This window comes from Chiloscyllium punctatum, chromosome 3 (assembly GCF_047496795.1).
Source record: "Chiloscyllium punctatum isolate Juve2018m chromosome 3, sChiPun1.3, whole genome shotgun sequence".
Lineage (NCBI taxonomy): Eukaryota > Metazoa > Chordata > Chondrichthyes > Orectolobiformes > Hemiscylliidae > Chiloscyllium > Chiloscyllium punctatum.
The window spans coordinates 77474199-77491872 of NC_092741.1; the positions used below are offsets into that span (position 1 = coordinate 77474199).

General features: G+C 40.5%; 1 protein-coding gene across 2 annotated transcripts in view; it reads left to right on the forward strand.

The window, feature by feature from the left end:
* The window catches only part of frk (fyn-related Src family tyrosine kinase), a 114060-nt gene that overhangs the window by 61092 nt on the left and 35294 nt on the right, over positions 1 to 17674 (forward strand). For both annotated transcript variants that reach the window (XM_072555673.1, XM_072555663.1), the window contains one exon: positions 7969 to 8090. In XM_072555673.1, coding sequence (XP_072411774.1) covers positions 7969 to 8090 — 122 coding nt within the window. The remainder of the gene's footprint in view (positions 1 to 7968; positions 8091 to 17674) is intronic.

The following is a 17674-nucleotide window of genomic DNA, read 5'->3' on the forward strand; positions in this document are numbered from 1 at the left end:
TTAGGTTCCTATCCCCCTGCTGCATTAGTTTAAACCTACCCAAAGAGCATTATCAAATTCCACCCTCCTCATACCCCAGGATATTGGTACCTCTCTGGTTCAAGTGAAGACCACCCTGTTTGTAGAGGTCCCACCTATCCCAGAAAAGCCCCAATTATCCAGGAATCCAAAACACTCCCTCTGCACCATCAACTCCTCTCTCTCTCTCTCTCTCTCCCTATTCCTTGCTTCACTAGCACATGGCACGGGCAATAAACCAGAGATAACAACTCTTTTTGTTCTAGCTCTAAGCTTCCACCCTAGCTCCCTGAATTTCTGCCTTAAATCCCCATCTCTCCCTTCCTACCTATGTCATCAGCGCCTACGTGGACCACAATTTGGGGCTAGTCCCCCTCCCCCTCAAGTATCCCGTAAAATGATTTGAGACATCACGAACCCTTGCACCTGGGAGGCAACTCAGGACCTCCTATCTGTCCCCCTAACTGTAGAGTCACCAATGACTAATGCTCTGCTCCTCTTTCCCCCTTCCCCTCTGAGCAACAGGGACAAATTCTGTGCCAGAGACCTGTGCCCCATTGCTTACCCCTGGTAAGACACCCCCCCCCACCTAACCAGTATCCAAAATGGTATACATGTTGTTGAGGGGAATGGCCACAGGGGATCCCTGCACTACCTGCCAGTTCCCTTTCTGTTCTTTGACGATAACCCATCTACCCTTTTCTTGTAGCCGAGGTGTAATTCTTCTCAATAACCCCCTCCATCTCCCGCATGATCCAAAGCTCATCCAGCTCCAGCTCCAGTTCCCTAATGCAGTTTTCGATGAGCTGCACTTCCTGCAGATGCAGTCAGCAGGGACACTAGTGGTGACCCTTACCTCCCACATTCTGCAGGAGGAACATTCAGCTGCTCTAACCTCCATTCCCACCATTCTAAGTTCCCAACAAGATTCCAAAAAAACTCAAAAAAGATATAGAAGCTAGTCATTTAACCAATCCGGTGCACAGAACCTTTTTGTTTGGTTAGAGGAGGAGGACGGGTGGGAGACACTACCCGAGTAGTGTTTAGGGTAAAGCAACCACCCAAATATAAAGCTTCACTTACCCAGCAGTGCTGTGTCCACTCCTGATCAGTTTGCGCTCCACCTATACACAAGGTAAGCTTTTATCTATTTTAAATGTATCTTCCCGTCAGGCCTCTGGTCCTCACTGTCACTTCTCTTGCTCCAACTGCCAGGAGGAACTGAAAGGAATGCTCTATACATCATGAGGAATCACCTATTCAGCGGCTGCATGGCGGTACATGTAGCAGCAGGAAGAAACCTCCATTAAAGCTTTGTTAAATCTCAATTAAAGATGAATCCATGGCAATGACTATTGTTGCTTGAACCTGAGATGTAAGATTGGCAAAGAGGGCAAATGTAAAGATATTAAATCATTTATCGGTGCTGATATATCTGCAGACTCGGAAATTAAGCCATTTGTTCAACAGGTGAAGCCAGCATGAAATAGGAAGTGTGGCTGGAGAAGTTTGAAATGCATGTTAATAGCTGCAGTTTATTTTCAAATGGGGCCAACAGTAGCCCAGAAAGCATAGTGACAATCCTTCATATTATTCAACTTTGTTGAGGGAGACTTTCAAGAAATTGCCTGACACGGAACGAAAGATGGATGAAATATATGCAATGAAAGCAGTAAAGGGCCTTTATGTAGTGACAGCAAATGAAACTGTAAAGAGGAGGAAACAGTAGCTCAAACTGAGAGTCATTTGAGGCATGCATTGATTGGATGGATGCTATTAAATTACTAAGAATCTGAACAACCAGATAATCAATCGAATGGTCCAACATTACAATTGTAAGTTGCTGGTAATGGGGTGACTTAACATTGAACGATACTCTGAAAATATCAGCTATGTGGGAAGCAAAGAGGTAATTTTCCATCCAGAAACTTTGTTGCATCTCTACCATCAACAATATAAAGGTGGAGGTCAACCAAGCAGTACAATGGAATCTAGGGGATATATAACTATAAACAGCACATGTCTCAAATATAGCAACTTGCAGCACTTCGAAAGAGATGTCTGCTAAGGGAAAGCTATCTCTAGAAGATGAGGGCAAAGATCATTTTGCTAAGAAGTACAGAAGTAAAGCGGAAAAGAGGGAAATCTGGCAAACTACATAAAGAAAGGTGCAAGTCGCTAAATGTGAGATGAGTTGAAGATATAGAAAATGAGATGAATAGCAGACATGGTTACATGTTTTCGGTCAGTGAGAGCAACCATGGAAAGTTCCAGTGATTGTTGGTGGTATTAAATTAAGCATTATTGTAGATTCAGGCAATGATAGGAAAGATAAATAGAATAAAGCTCACATTTTAAAATGTATATGAGATAGTGGGTACTGGGCAAGTTGTTGGAGGGAATCCTGAGGGACAGGATGTACATGTATTTGGAAAGGCAAGGACTGATTAGGGATAGACAGCATGGCTTTGTGCGTGGGAAATCATGTCTCACAAACTTGATTGAGTTTTTTGAAGAAGTAACAGAGGGGATTGATGAGGGCAGAGCAGTAGACGTGATCTATATGGATTCCAGTAAGATGTTTGACAAGGTTCCCCATGGGAGACTGGTTAGCAAGGTTAGATCTCATGGAATACAGGGAGAACTAGTCATTTGGAAACAGAACTGGCTCAAAGGTAAAAGACAGAGGGTGGTGGTGGAGGGTTGCTTTTCAGACTGGAGGCCTGTGACCAATGGAGTGCCACAAGGATCAGTGCTGGGTCCACTGCTTTTCATCATTTATATGAATGATTTGATTTGGGTGTGAACGCAGGAAATATAGTTAGTAAGTTTACAGATGACACCAAAATTGGAGGTGTTGTGGACAGCAAAGAGGGTTACCTCAGATTACAACAGGATCTGGACCAGATGGGCCAATGGGCTGAGGAGTGGCAGATGGAGTTTAATTTAGATAAATGCAAGGTGCTGAAGGTTGGAAAGGCAAATCAGTGCAGTACTTATACACTTAATGGTAAAGTCTGGGGAGTGCTTCTGAACAAAGAGACCAGGAGTGCAGGTTCATGGTTCCTGAAAGTAGAGTCACAGGTAGATAGGACAGTGAAGAAGGCATTTGGTATGCTTTCCTTTATTGGTCAGGGCATTGAATATAGGGGTTGGGCAGTCACGTTGTGGCTGTACAGGACATTGGTTAGGCCACTTTTGGAATTGTGTGCAGTTCTGGTCTCCTTCCTACAGAGAGGAAGTTGTAAAACTTGGAAGGGTTCAGAAAAGGGTGATGCCAGGGTTGGAGGATTTGAGCTATGGGGGGAGACTGAATAGGCTGGGGCTGTTCTCACTGGAGTGTCAGAGGCTGAGGGGTGACCTTATAAAGGTTTATAAAATCATGAGAGGCATGGATAGGAAGGTCTTTCCCTGAGGTGGGGGAGTCCAGAACTAGAGGGCATAGGTTTAGGGTGAGAGCGGAAAGATATAAAAGGGATGTGAGGGGCAACTTTTTCTCACCGAGAGAGTGGTATGGAATGAGCTGCCTGAGGAAGTGGTAGAGGCTGGTACAATTGCAGCATTTAAAAGGCATCTGGGTTTGGAGGGATATGGGCCAAATGCTGGCAAATGGGACTAGGTTAGGTTATCTGCTCGGCATGGACAGGTTTGAGTAGAAGGTTCTGTTTCCGTGCTGTACATCTCTATGTCTCTAAGTATTGTACAAGCCCGCACAAACAATTTGCTATCAGGACAGCTGATAACAATGAAAACATAATTGCTCGCATCTCTGACATTCTTTTCTTGTTACTCAACAATTGTTAGCTGCTATCCACCACAATAAGAGAATTCTGTTAATGGAGCAGTCATAGCTTTACAATGGTTTTGCCATGTCATGGTGTGCTTCAGGCAGAAGGGAAATTTCAGGGCTAAGTGCCAAACTCTGGGAGAGGAGCAGAGTGAGTGATGGGTCAGCCTGCAGATTGTGATGAAAGTTCATGATATAGGAAGTCCCAGGGTTACAAATGTCCTATACCTACGTACTGACCTCTGGCTTCTCATTTTTTAAAATTATATTTAAAAGTCCGAGTTATGTTCAATGCTTCGTCCTAATGAACGGGCAGACTAATCAGCCCATATATGTTCTGACTTACACACAAATTCGGCTTACAAACAGCGGAAAAAATGGAACTCGTTTGTAACCTGGGGGCTTCCCATATTATGATTATGAAAGTTGGATTCTTAAGTCAACAGAGTGCATATAACTTTTAAGTTTGACTTGAATATTATGGGGATTAAGAAGGCTAGAATGTAATTTTTGATTCACTTTTGATGTCTGTGTGTTGTGCTGGCTGCATGACATTTTGTTCACACACATCTAAATGAACCTATTCAAAACCCTTGCCGTGATTAGTCCTCTGCTTAGCAACAAGAATAGAGAAAAGAAAATGGGCTGTTGAATAGCAACAAGTTATCTATGACTCAGGAGGACAGAGACTGAAACTTGTTCTTTAGACAGACAGAATCCTCTGGATGAGCAATGAATTGGCAGGTTTCACGTCATGGCAGTCTGCAAGTTTCTCTGAGAGAAAAGGCAGGGATTAACTCATGCTATTTTGCAGGTCCCAGAGCAGTGAGGGTAGAAGAAAACAAGTCCAGAGTGATTTAAATGTTAGTAAGAGAAGAGCTTGAGAAACAGAAGGCTGTGGAAGTGACGCTGAAGGAACCCATGGACAAGAAAGTGAGCTGTATTAATGGTTTCAGACAGATGCATGGACTGAGGAAATAGCATCGAGTGAATGCAGAAATTTTCTGGAAAGAAACTTATCCTAACTGAACAAGGAAGTATAAATATTTGGTCTATCTAACTCCATTCACTCAGGAATCTGACTAATCCTGCGTTACCATCAACTGAGATTCTACCAAAATATAGGATTCACAAGAAGTGATATGAGCTAGTAAGGCATTAAGAAAGCAAGCATTGCATAAGAATTACGTTTCCAGAGGAGTAGAATAAGCAGGGAATTCATTTTAAACTTGCATTGAGCCTTGATTAGATAACATTTGAGGACTTTGAACAGTCTAGTTCCTACTTTATAAAAAGGAAAGAGGCATTTGAGTGGGACTGTGGGCTTACCTATCAGGAGACACTGAGAGGTTGAGTCTCTTTTTTTTTCAAGAAAACAGAAGGCTGTTGGGTGGTCTGGCAAATTAACATAAAACAAAGAATTGCAGATGTTGAAAATCTGAAAGAAAACAGAAATTGCTGCTGGAACTCAGCAGGTCTGGCAGCATCTGTAGGGAGAAGGCAGAGTTAATGTTTTGATTCTGCTCTTTCTTCATCAGTACTGTTATGAGTAATCTGGCAGATCTGTCACATTATGTAAAGATTTAAGGTTCTTGAAGAGTTGCTTCCACTTGCAGCGGACAAGAATTAGCAGCCTACATATATACTTGTCGCTGAAGAATCCAAGGGGAATTCAGGAAAGAAACATACCAAGAGAATAATTAGAATGTGGAATCCAAACCACAAGGAGCAAGGGAAGGAACAGCACAGATGTGTTTAAGAGAAACTTAGACTCATGAAGAAAAAAGGATTTTAACTTGCATTTTGATTGCATTTTATGACATTCTAAAACAGGAAGTTTAACTTAAAATAGGAAAGTTGCCAAACAAACTTTGATGCTCAGCTAGTTAGAGATATTAGATGATGAGAAGCATCGTCAGACCTATGAGGTTTAAAGAAGCTAATATAGTATCATTTTATAATGCTCCTATGATGGACCTTGGAATTGTATGAATACAGTGTTATGTTAATATTTTAATTTAGTGGTTATGCATTATGCTGTAATTCACCAAAGGCGAAGCTGCCCCTCTCTGCTTACCTCGTAGGCCTGTGCATTGATCTGTTCCTAACAATAAAAACCAAAGCCCCTTCTGTTATATGGTGGTATCCGTTTGTACTTTAATTTGTAAAGTTCTCCACTAGTCACTCTAACTGAGTAAAATCGTTACGGTGGAAAAAATAGCAACTAAGCAGAATTGTAAGCAATTATTCTCGTGAAGTTTGAACTTACGTTTTTTAGATAACGTTTTAATACTGGTGTTTAACTTCATGTGAAGATCTTTATGCAAATACAGTGGTTGATAGTTATGGAATTCCATATTTTGTGTGTAGTATGAGCATCTTCAGGGCTGCATGAGCTGGTTAACTGCTGTATGCACTGTCAATGTTGTAACAGAGAAAACGATGAAAAGCATCAACACTTTCCTTCCAATCCATTACTTAGTGCATCTGTTTTGTATTGATCAGTGCATCAGTTCAAAAGCATGTAGCCTTAATTGAGTTTTCACAGACGGGAAATGTTGTTGCTGACATGTCCATACGATCAATTGAGCAGCAATTCTTATAAGATGGTTTGAAAACTTTTTCAATTTTGCAAAGGTCCTGTAAAATTCAGTTATGAACGTTGAGTCTTTCTGTAATGTGAAGAAAATAGCAGTAAATTGCCAACACTGGTGAAGGATTGCAATTACAACTGCTTTAGTTCTATTGAGTCTGTGCAGGAGCATTTTTCCCGTTCTCATTGTAGTGACATCGCAATGCAATAATCTGTTTCAAAATGTTGCCTCTTTTAATGAGGTAAGCTGCACTTTCCTGTACACTTGGCATTTGCTTATTTCTCCAGTACCTTAACTTCTTGCTTTGTGGAAGTAGTCAAATTTTTTAATGTGATGTAGTTATCATTGGCAAGGCAAGCATTTGTTGTCAATTCGTATTTACCTTTGACATGAGTGGCTTGCGAGGCCATTTCAAAGAGCAGTTAAGAGTCAACTATATTGCTATGGGTCTGGTGTTGCGTGTAGGCTAGACTGGGTAAGGAAAGTGGATTTTTTTCCCCAGACTATGTTAGTGAACCAAATGGGGTTTTATGACAACAGAATGGGTTTTGGAAATCCAAATATCCAAGTGGAAATCCAACTAGTTCCCCTTTATCTATTCTGTTTGTTACCCCCCTCAAAGAACTCCAATGAATTTGTCAACCATAATATCCCCTTCATGAAGCTATGTTGACTCTGCTTAGTTAACTATTTTTTCTAAATGATCTAATATTAAATTCTTTTTTGAATGACAGATGTTAAATTAACTGGCTTGCATTTACCATCAAAAGCACTTGGTTAGCAATACCCTGCTTACTGATGCTTGGTTTGGTTTCCACAAAGTCACTCAGCTCCTGACCTCATTACAGTCTTGTTTCAATGGTGGACAAAATAACTGAATTCAAGTAGTGAGGTGCATCAAAGACCTGTATTCAGTGGGAATCTGGGCAAATATCTCCACTAGTTAGAGTCATATGTAGCACAAAGAAAGGTGATTGTGGTTGTTGAAATCAGTCACCTCAACTTCAGGATATCTATGGAGGAGTTCACCAAGGTAGTGTCTTCGATTCAACAATCTTCAGCTGCTTCATCAATGATTTTCCCTCTGTCATAAATCAGAAGAGTAAATGTTTGTTGGTGATTGTACAATGTTCAGCACAATTCATGACTCCTCAAACTGAAGCAGTCCATGTCGAAATGCAGCAAGACCTGTACAATATCCATGTTTGGGTCAAAGCTGCAAGTAACATTCGTGCCATTTCAGTGTCAAGTAATGACTTTCTCCAACAAGGGAACACTCAGCTATTGCTGTTTGACATTCAATGGCATGAGCATTGCTGAATCCCGCAATATCAACATCATGAGAGTTACCATTAAGCACCATATCCACAAACATACACTTTCTCTACCGACGACACTCAGCAGCAGTGTGTGCAGAACTTTGGTCCAATGGAAGTTTAAAATATCTGAAAGCTTCAACTTCTTGTTTCTAAATTTTCAGTGTTTCAGCAAACTGTTCTTACTTAACCTTTCTCCAGATCTTTTTCAGACTACACCTCATATTAAAAATGTTTTTCTCTTTTATTACAGCTATTTCTTTGGAGCAATCAAACGCGTAGATGCGGAGAAACAATTGTTAATGGCTGGAAATGGAAACGGTTCCTTTATAGTCCGAGAAAGTGAAAGCAAGTTGGGTGACTATTCACTCTCAGGTATATTCCTGCATTATTTAGTGACTTTATAAAATCTTCTGCTGTCAATCCATGATGCTAAGAACTTCAGTGCTGACCTGTATCTCTAGCTTGAACAGAGTCTTTGTGAATTTTCTGTCTTGTCTTCTGACAATCAGGTCAGGACTTTCTAACACCAAAGATTATGAGAGCAGGAGTGGCCGTACTTTGAACATAACACCAGACTCCTGATGCCTCTTGAATATGCTGGAGTTTTCAAATAGAGGCTGGTATATGGAAGCTGTGGAAAGGAGAGGTGAATGGGCTAAGTCAGGAGCCAGTTCACCTCCAATTAATGATGGACTAAGCTCCTAGAGGAACTTACCAATGGATTGCAGAGGGCAAGAATAGAATTCTCAATTTATAAATCGCTGAATCTGAATTTTCTGAGTGGCTATGGAGTGGCTATAGGCAGAAATGAGATTTTGTTTTTTCAGTTTTTAGATCAATGATGGTCTTGCACTGGATCAGGCACTTTATGTTTCAGGTGGTACTTTTGTGTTTAGTTAAGCTGCTGGCAGACCATGGCGCTGTTTTACAATCCAGTGTCCAGTCTCATTGTGGCTACCAGTCACTGTTGCTGCTTGTGCTCTGCAGGTGCATCTTATCTTCTGGAAGCATTAATCGGGTAATGATATCATTCTTGTGTATTGGTGGAAGAGGGAATGGATGCTTGTGGATCTGGCACCAATCAAGTGAGCTGCTTGCTCCTGGATAGTGGCAAGCTTCTTGAGTGTTGTTGGAGCTGAGCTCATCCAGACAAGTTAGGAGTATTCCATCACCCTCCTGGCCTGTGGCTTCGAGATGCTGGATGGGCTTTGGGGAGTCAGGAGGTGAGCTACTCACTGTAAGATTCCTAGCCTCTGGCCTGTTGTTAAAGCAACAATATTTACATAGCTAGACCAGTTCAATGTCTGGTCAATGGTAGCCCCCAAGGATGCTGATAGTGGGGGATTTCAGTGATGATAATACAATCAAATGTCAAGAGGTGATAGTTAGATTTTGTCTCTCCTGTTAGAGATGGTAATTGTCTGGAAATTGAGCATTGTGAACCCTACTTGCCACTTGTCAGCCCAAAGCCTTGACATTCTGCAGGAGTTGGTGAGTTTTGACATGGACTCCTTCAGTTTCTGAGGAGTTGCGAATTGTGCTGAACACTGATCAATCATTGGCAAGCATCTTCACTTCTGACTCAAATGGCTGAAGATTATTGAGCCAAGAGCATTACCCTAAGGAGTGCCTGTAGAGAGCTTTCTCACTGATTAACTTTGCTTGGACTCCTTGATGTCATATTTGATCAAATGCAGCCTTAATATTGAGGGTTGTTACTTTCACCTTCTTTCATTGCTTTACTAATGATTGAGTGTAGTAGGATAGGTGGCAATTGGGCCAGGTTGGATTTGTCCTTTTTATTTGTATACAGGATGTATCTGGGAAATTTTCCACATGTTCAGGGACTTGCCAGTGTTGTACCTATATTGGAACAACTTGGCTGAGGACACAGCAAGTCTGGAGAACAAGTCTTCAGTCTGATTGCTGGAACGTTGTCAGGGCCCATAGCCTTTGCAGTGTTCTATGCCTTCAGTTGTTTCATGGTATTATGTCGTGAATCGAATTGGTTGAAGATTGTCATCTTTAATGCTAGGAACCACCAGATGAGGCCAAGATGGATCATTCATTCACAGTTCTGATTGAAGGCTGTATTAAATGCTTCAGTGTTTTCTTTTGCACTGATATGCTGGGCTGTTCCCAAAACTGAGGATGGAGGTAATTGTGGAATCTCCACTTCCAGTGAGTTGTAGAATTGTCCGTCATAATTTGTGACTAGATGTGGCAGGGCTGTAGAGCTTAGATCTGATCATTGGTTGTGAAATCATTTTGTCCTGTTTATCTCTTGCTGCTTATGCTTTTTGGTGCACAAATAGTCCTGTTTGGTTGCTTCACCAGGTTGACACCTCATTTTTAGGTGTGTGTGGTTCTGCTCCTGCCATGCCCTCTTGTAGTCTCCATTGAACCAGGGTTGATTCCTGTGACCTAATGGTAATATTCCACTGGAAGCGGGTGTGTGGGTGGTTTGCCAAGTTATGAGTTACTAGATCTGTATCAAATCTATCCTATTTTGCACAGTGATAGGATTACACAACACAATGGAAAGTATCCTCAATGTGAAAGATTCTTCTGCATATGGACTATATGATGGTGTTTACTCAAGCTGATAGTGTTATGGATTGATACACTTCTGGCAGGCAAGTATGAGGTCAAGTGTATTTTTCCCTCTTGTTGGTTCTCTCACTACCTGCCGCAGATCTAGACCGGCAGCAATGACCTTTAGGATTTGACCAGCTCAGTCACTAGGGGAGCTGCTGGTGAAGTCCCCCACCCAGAGTGCATACTATACTTTTATGCCTCAGTGCTTCCTTCAAATAGTATTCAATGCAGAGGTGTACTAATTCATCAGCTGAGGTTTATGGGATACGTGGTTACCAGCAGATGGTTTCTGTGCCCATGTTTAACCTGATGCCATGGGATCTAAAGTTAATGTTGATAACTCTCAGGGGACTCCATCTGATCTGTATATTACAGTGCCACCACCTCAGCAGAGGGGCAGGACATACTTGAGCATGATGATGGCATTGTCTGGTACATGGTCTGTGAGGTACAATTGTGTGAGTATAACTATGTCAGACTATTGCTTGACCAGTCTGAGAGAGACTTCTATCTATTTTGGCACTAGACCCCAAGGTATTAGTACTCCGGACATTGCATGTTTGACAGCATTGTGTTCAGTATTGATGTTTGTTGTGTCTAGGTCAGTGTTAACTTACTCATCAGGTTTCATTGTTTTCGAAGGCTTTTTAGTCACTTGATACAAGTGCTTGGCCACTTCAGAAGGCAATTGAGATTCAACCACAAAGCTGTGGCTATAGAGTTCCATGTAGGCCAGACCAGGTAAAGATAGCTGATTTCCTTCCCTGAAGGACAGTAGTGAACCAGATGGATTTTGAGGACAATTGACAATGGTTACTTGACCATCATTAGACTTATAATTCCATATTATTGTTTGAATTATCATTCCACCATTTGGCAAGTTAAACCTGGGTCCCCAGAGCATTACCTGACTCTCTGGCTTATAGGTCAAATGAAAGTACCATTATGCCATCACAGTTTCTGGACTCAAGAACAACAATCAGCTTCTTAATTTCAAATTGTTCAACCTTTTCTATATTTATTTTTATATTTATATTTGTGAGTCTGTCTGTATTTGAGCCCTTGTAGAGCCACCAATAGCCAGTCTGCTGAATTTTCACCTTCCATAGAAAGTGTGCTGAATAATTTAGGCAGACCCACTGTAGGCCCACAACAAGATATTTAACTCCGTGATCAACACACAACAACTTGATGTGCTTTAAGATTACTCTGACTTTATTCATTGTTAATGCTGCTCTTCTTTTAATATACCTGATAAAGTTCAAAGGTTGGTATTACAGTGGAGTAAAGAGCAAGTGTATAAACAGATTCCTGCATAACCATGTGATGTGGTAATGCAGAAGAAATTAGCTTAGAATGAGGAAATAATATTCCACGGGTCACACAAAATATTTGCTCGAATCTATTTAATCTCCTAAAACAAAGCTGTGACGCCAAAGGAACTGATAACGTCATCTGAAAATAATCCAGGTCCAGATCCTCATGCTTCCCCTCTTACTGGCCACTGTTACATAGTTTCTGATCCCTGTACTTTTGCGATCACTGAAACAGATGCCCTTTGGAATACATAATTATCTACATTTACGTTTATCTCGACAGCATTAAACTTCCTCCTGACTTTAGACTTGCCCTCTACATTTCTCCAGGATTTTCTTTGTCTCTGTCTCTTCATCTTGGAGATAAGGATTTCTTTCATTTTGCTTGGCAATTGCTCATTTGTGTGTGTCCTCTAATATGCACTGACGGGTCCTTTTAAAATTGGTCAAATTACACAGGTTTATTTCTTAGTGGAGGCCTTGTGTAGAATTTAATGGTTGTCTGTGCTTGTGCGTTGTTTAGGATATGCGGGCAGTACCCTGTCTACTGGCTGAAAACTGGTGGCAGACCTAGTGTGGCCAGTTTTAGGAGGTTTGATGGGATTAAATCCACATTCAGGTACGTGCCTGCCCTTGCCAGACTTCCAAGCTCAAGTGATGGTAACTTGCTCCAGGATGTCCTGATGCTTCTGATGGTGTTGCCACAACAACATCAGAAGCAATAGCTACAGACAGTATGACACTGTGGCTTACATCAGGATTTGACTTTGCACACCAAGGAAAATGGTGAATGAGGCATGTAGCCTGTGAAAGGGATTGATTACCTCTACCAGGCAAAACATGGCACCTTCCCACCAGCCCCAAGCCTGCAATCTAGAATGCCCTTGGTAATTCTGGAGATGGGCCAGTGTGACATGCCCCCTGCCTGCATCTGGTTCACAAGGATGTGTTGGCAAGATGTGGTGTCAACTGGTCGTATGAAGGTCCCAGGTGACATCTTGCTGAGAGACTGATCTTAGACCTTCCCATCCTAGACTACATCAGAGGGATCTGGGGATAACACTCCTTCCTAACAGTCTCCCCGCTGCCCCATGCATGTCCCTGCTTGCCTCCAAGTATTAAAGTTTTATTTTAATTTCTAGTTTCTGCACACTGCAACCAAAGTGGTATGCTAAATGAATTTGATATTCTGACTTCTGTTCCTTCAGTTATAGTTTATTCAAATATTCAGGGATAGTTTATTCAAATATTCAACCAGTGGGAATTTATGTTCTCTTTGTAGAATTAAGGAGAGAAGAGATTCATCGGGTTGTTACCTGGGATGGAAAGTCTCAGTTATGTGGAGAGACTGGATAGGCTGGGTTTGTTTTCGTTGGAGCAGAGAGGACTGAAGGGGGATTTGATTAAGATGTACAAGATTATAACAGGCAAAGATAGGGTGAATCATATGAGAATCTTTGCTCCATGGTGGATGTGCCATAAGGGTTAAGGTTTATATAAATGGTTTAGAGGGGATTTGAAAAAACTTATATCACTCAGAGCGTGGTCGAAATATGGAACCTTCTGCCTGAAAGGGTGGAAACATTTTAAAAAAAACCTCTGAATGAGCACCTAAAATGCCAGGGCATAGTAGGTTATGGTCCAAATATAGGTAAATGGGATTAATCTAGTTCAGTATCTGTTTTGTGGCATAGACAGGGTGGGTAGAAGAGCCTATCTTTAAGTTGTATCTCTCTTTGACTGTTAGGGACAAAAAAGTTGAGAACTGAGAATATATTGTTGGAATATACTGCAGTTAGTTTTACAGGAAACCTGAGGTTTGGGGACAATGATACCGAAATAATGATAGTATCCTAATTGCTTTGAGGCATTTGTTAGCCAAATCAGAAATTAAAACTCAGCCTTCTGTATACAGAATACCTACCCACTCTCCTTTCTGTTTTGGAATGCCACAATATTGTTGCAAGAGGTCGCAGGAATGTGTTTAGTTATCATAAAATTGGGGGATGGCTCATTCCGTGCATTTTTATGTTGTAAATCAACTTATGACACGTAATGAATAAGAGTCATTTTTGGATGTGAAACATACACATTTCTCTCTCCACAGATGCTGAATTCCATGTGCTTTAACCTTCTTAATCTGTCTCCAATGTGATATCTTGTCAAAACTTTTGCTAAAATTCATTTAAACTAAATCAACAGAATTTCCCTCACTACCTCACATTTTTGAAAAATTTAGCATATTTGTTTGGCATGATCTCCCTTTGACAAAGCCATGCTGAATATCCCTAATTAACTCACGCTATTTCAAATGAATACTCATTCTGTTCTTCAGAATTTTCTCCAATAATTTCCCTACCAATGTCATGAGACTCCCCTGTCACTATTGCTCTTTCTTTCTTCTTCATTCCCCCTCCGCTCCAAGGAAGCTGAGGTTGATCGCTCACCTGGTACTTTTGGCTGACGATGGTTCGAAATAGTTCAGTCTAGTTTTGTGTGGAGGTACACTGGGTTTCCACAATCACATTCCACTCAGCATAGAGCTCTCTTGGATGAAATATTGATGACTCAAAGACAGGAAGAAAAGTGAATTTTGAAGAGCATGAGGAGCATAGACGGGTAATGAGAGTATGCAAAGCTCTGTAAAATTCAGTACAATGTGGGAAATTGTGACATTGTCCATTTTGGTTCAAAGAATAAAAAATGAAGCATATTATTGAAATGGTGAGAGGATGCAGAAAGAGATACCAGTGTCCTCGTGCATGAATCACATGTTAGTATGTTGGTGTAGCAGTAATAGAATGTTATGTGTTATTGTGGGAAGAATCGAATGCAGTGTTTCAATTATGCAGATAATTGGTGAGACAACTTGTGGAATACTGTGTACTCTACTGGTCACTGTACTTAATGAAGATATTTATTATGTTAGAAGTGGTTCAGAGAAGGTTTACTAGACTAAAATATATTGAGTGGATTGTGTATGATGAAAGGCTAGTCACGCTGGATCCATATCCTCTGGAGTTTAGAAGTGTTGGAAGTGACTTAAACTAAACTTATTAATCCTGATGGGACTTGACTGGGTGATATGGCAGAGATGTTTCCTCCATGGGATAGTCTAGAATTCCGGGTCAGAGTTTAAAAATGTGTTTCCTATTTAAGGTAGTTGAGAATTTTCTTTTCTTGGAGGATTGAGTCTTTGGAATACCCTTACTGAAATGGCAGTGGGTGCAGAATCATAAAGTATTTTTAAGGCAGAAGTAGATAGATTCTTGATTACCAAAGGGATGCAAGGTTATTCTGGGTTGACAGGAATGTAGACTTGAGGCTAAAATCAGATCAGCCTTGACCTTACTGAATTGCAGAGCAGATTTGAAGGACTGGGTAGCCCACTTTTGTTCCTTGTTTGTATATTGTAATTACCTATAAAGTCAAACATCAGGATTTCTAACTGACTGCCGTCCAAACTAAAATCTTATTTGCCCATCAATTTATATAATTGCAGTCTTGACGAGAAAATGTTGACTAGACCATCTAACGTCGTCTTTATCTTTAATTCTTAGACTTTGCACTCTTGGCCCCACCAAGGTATTTTCCCATTTGCCATTTTAAAAAAAAATCTCATCTAATCACTGCACAGTTGGATTGTCTTATCTATTGTGTAATTGCTTGTGATTAAGGAAATGAAGTTTAATTCTGAGCTTCAATGATGATTTTTTTTGCGAGGTTGCTTAACAATAAGCGAATTGTTATTTTTTGAGTTTATTGAAGAAACCTAGAGAAACTGTCTTTTGTTCTAGATAAGTAACAAACAGAAATACGTTGACCATTTTGGTGATTAAGTAAAATATTTACACTTTGGTTATGCTTGCAGGTCTTGATTCATCCATTGATGTCATAACATCTCTTGCCACTACCATTCATGACTGGGTTTGGCAGGACAGCAGAGCTTTGATCACAACTTTTGTTTGTGGGTTTATTTAGCGCTGTCTGGTGCCTACTTCTTTCTGCTGTTTAGCTTATTTTTACGCATGCTGATTGATGTGCTGAAATGATTCAACATACTTGGAAGGCCAGAGCAGGATTTCATGATGAGATCATCTGATTAGAAGGCCCACAACTGGATGGATTTCTGCTACAGTTGGTTAGGTGGACATCTATGTTTTTCAACGAGCTCATACTGGTCACTGAAGCATGATTTAGAGTCAGTGACACTGGTGGTTGCTGTGTACCTATTTTCTTGGGGTTATCATTTCTGTTGAATTTTTGGTGATATGTTTTTTGTCCAAATGAATGAAGAAGAGAATTTGATTTCTTTGTATTTGGTAGCCCACTGACTGAGTTTGGTACTACATGATATTAGGCACAGATTTTAAAAAGGCATAATGACTACTTGATCCTGGGTCATAAATACCCTGTGATATTTTCATTCTGCTTTTCTGTTATTTTATTTTTATCTTCTGTTCACTATCCAAAGGCAGATCCAACATACAGCTCTTCCATGGATAAGGCAAGCAAGCAGGATCTGAAGTCTTCCCCAGCTAGAACCGGGATCAACCCTGTGCTGTTTACACTAATCTGATCCATGGTAGTTAGCCAGCTGAATGAACCAACCAACTCCCTCAGTGAGTCAGAGTTGCTGTGGTGACATTGACTATTGTAATCTGGAGCCACGAATAGTGATAGAAGAGCCTCTAATTTTCTTTCCATTACATGGTTGACCAGGAATCTCTCCTACTCTTATCATTTGGTATTTGTTGGAAGGAATTGCAGATTGATATTCAATCTGTTTGCCTACATTATGAACATATATTACTTGGCCATCAACTTCTGGATTGGGACTCAAACCCAAAGCTTCTGGCGGAGAGGTAGAAATCCTACCCACTGTGCCACAAGATCTCCTTTCTCCCATCCACTTTGCCTACAAATGTTTTCCTCATAGTTCATGCTTGCATGGAATGTCTGAAATTCATTTTGTTAGTCACGTGAATCTGAAATTCCATTGCATTGCATATATTTATTGAGGCTGCACAACTTCGTATGGAATGTTGTATTTGTGTATGATATCAAAGCTGTGCATTATTTTATGGTCCTAGCAAAGAGAGTGTTTAACCCTTTCTTTCAAAACTAGTTTCCAGCATTATTCAAGATTTCAGCATGTACATGCATTCATTTTACTTATTTGGGTATTTTTGTGAAGTTTAAATTATCTGTAGAGTCATTAACATTGGCAAAGGAAAAATGTCATAGCATAGAAGGGAACATTCAGCCTAACCTACCTATGCCAGCATTTTGAAAATGCAGTCCAGTTTCGCCACGCAAATAGCTTTTAGTCATAATCCTATAAAACGGAGTTTTTCAAATTTCCAACGTGGTCGGACTCCACCTCTCTTTCAGATAATGTGTTTCAGATAACATGTTCAAATTGTAACAAATCTGCGTGAAGAAATTCCTCTTCATGTATCTTCTAATCCTGGGGCCTTTTAATTTACATTTATAACCTTGTTGTTATCATCACATTTACCAGAAGAACAAAAATCCCTTTGCTTCCTTTATGGAAAGCCTTGATTCTTTTGAATGTTTCTTCCTCTATTTGATGTTCTCTTAACATAAGTCGGACCGAGGAGAATAAACACAGAGTCTTCAGTCTCTCTACAGACATGAACTTCCTCATCCCTGCCATTATTTTAGTACTTCTGCTCCAAAGGCCTCACCAAGGAATTAACATATCCCTAAAATGGTGAGTAGAATTATACAGAGAATTCCTGTCACTTGCAAGGATTTGTGAATACGCATCCTTGTCGCTGGGACATTTCACTATTGATTCCAATAAAACAGAGCAGAAAGTTCTTACTAGGATTATAGCTTTGTGGTGAGCTTTGCATTGAAGCTCTATCCCTTCATGTAGAAGTTTGACACATGATAGAAAGCAACCACAATCTGTTTGGCATCTTGATAAATAATTTGCATTCATTTATCACCTTTCATTCCACCAACATGAACTAGCTCCATGATGCTGGTTCTCAAGATGGTTTCTCCAAATAT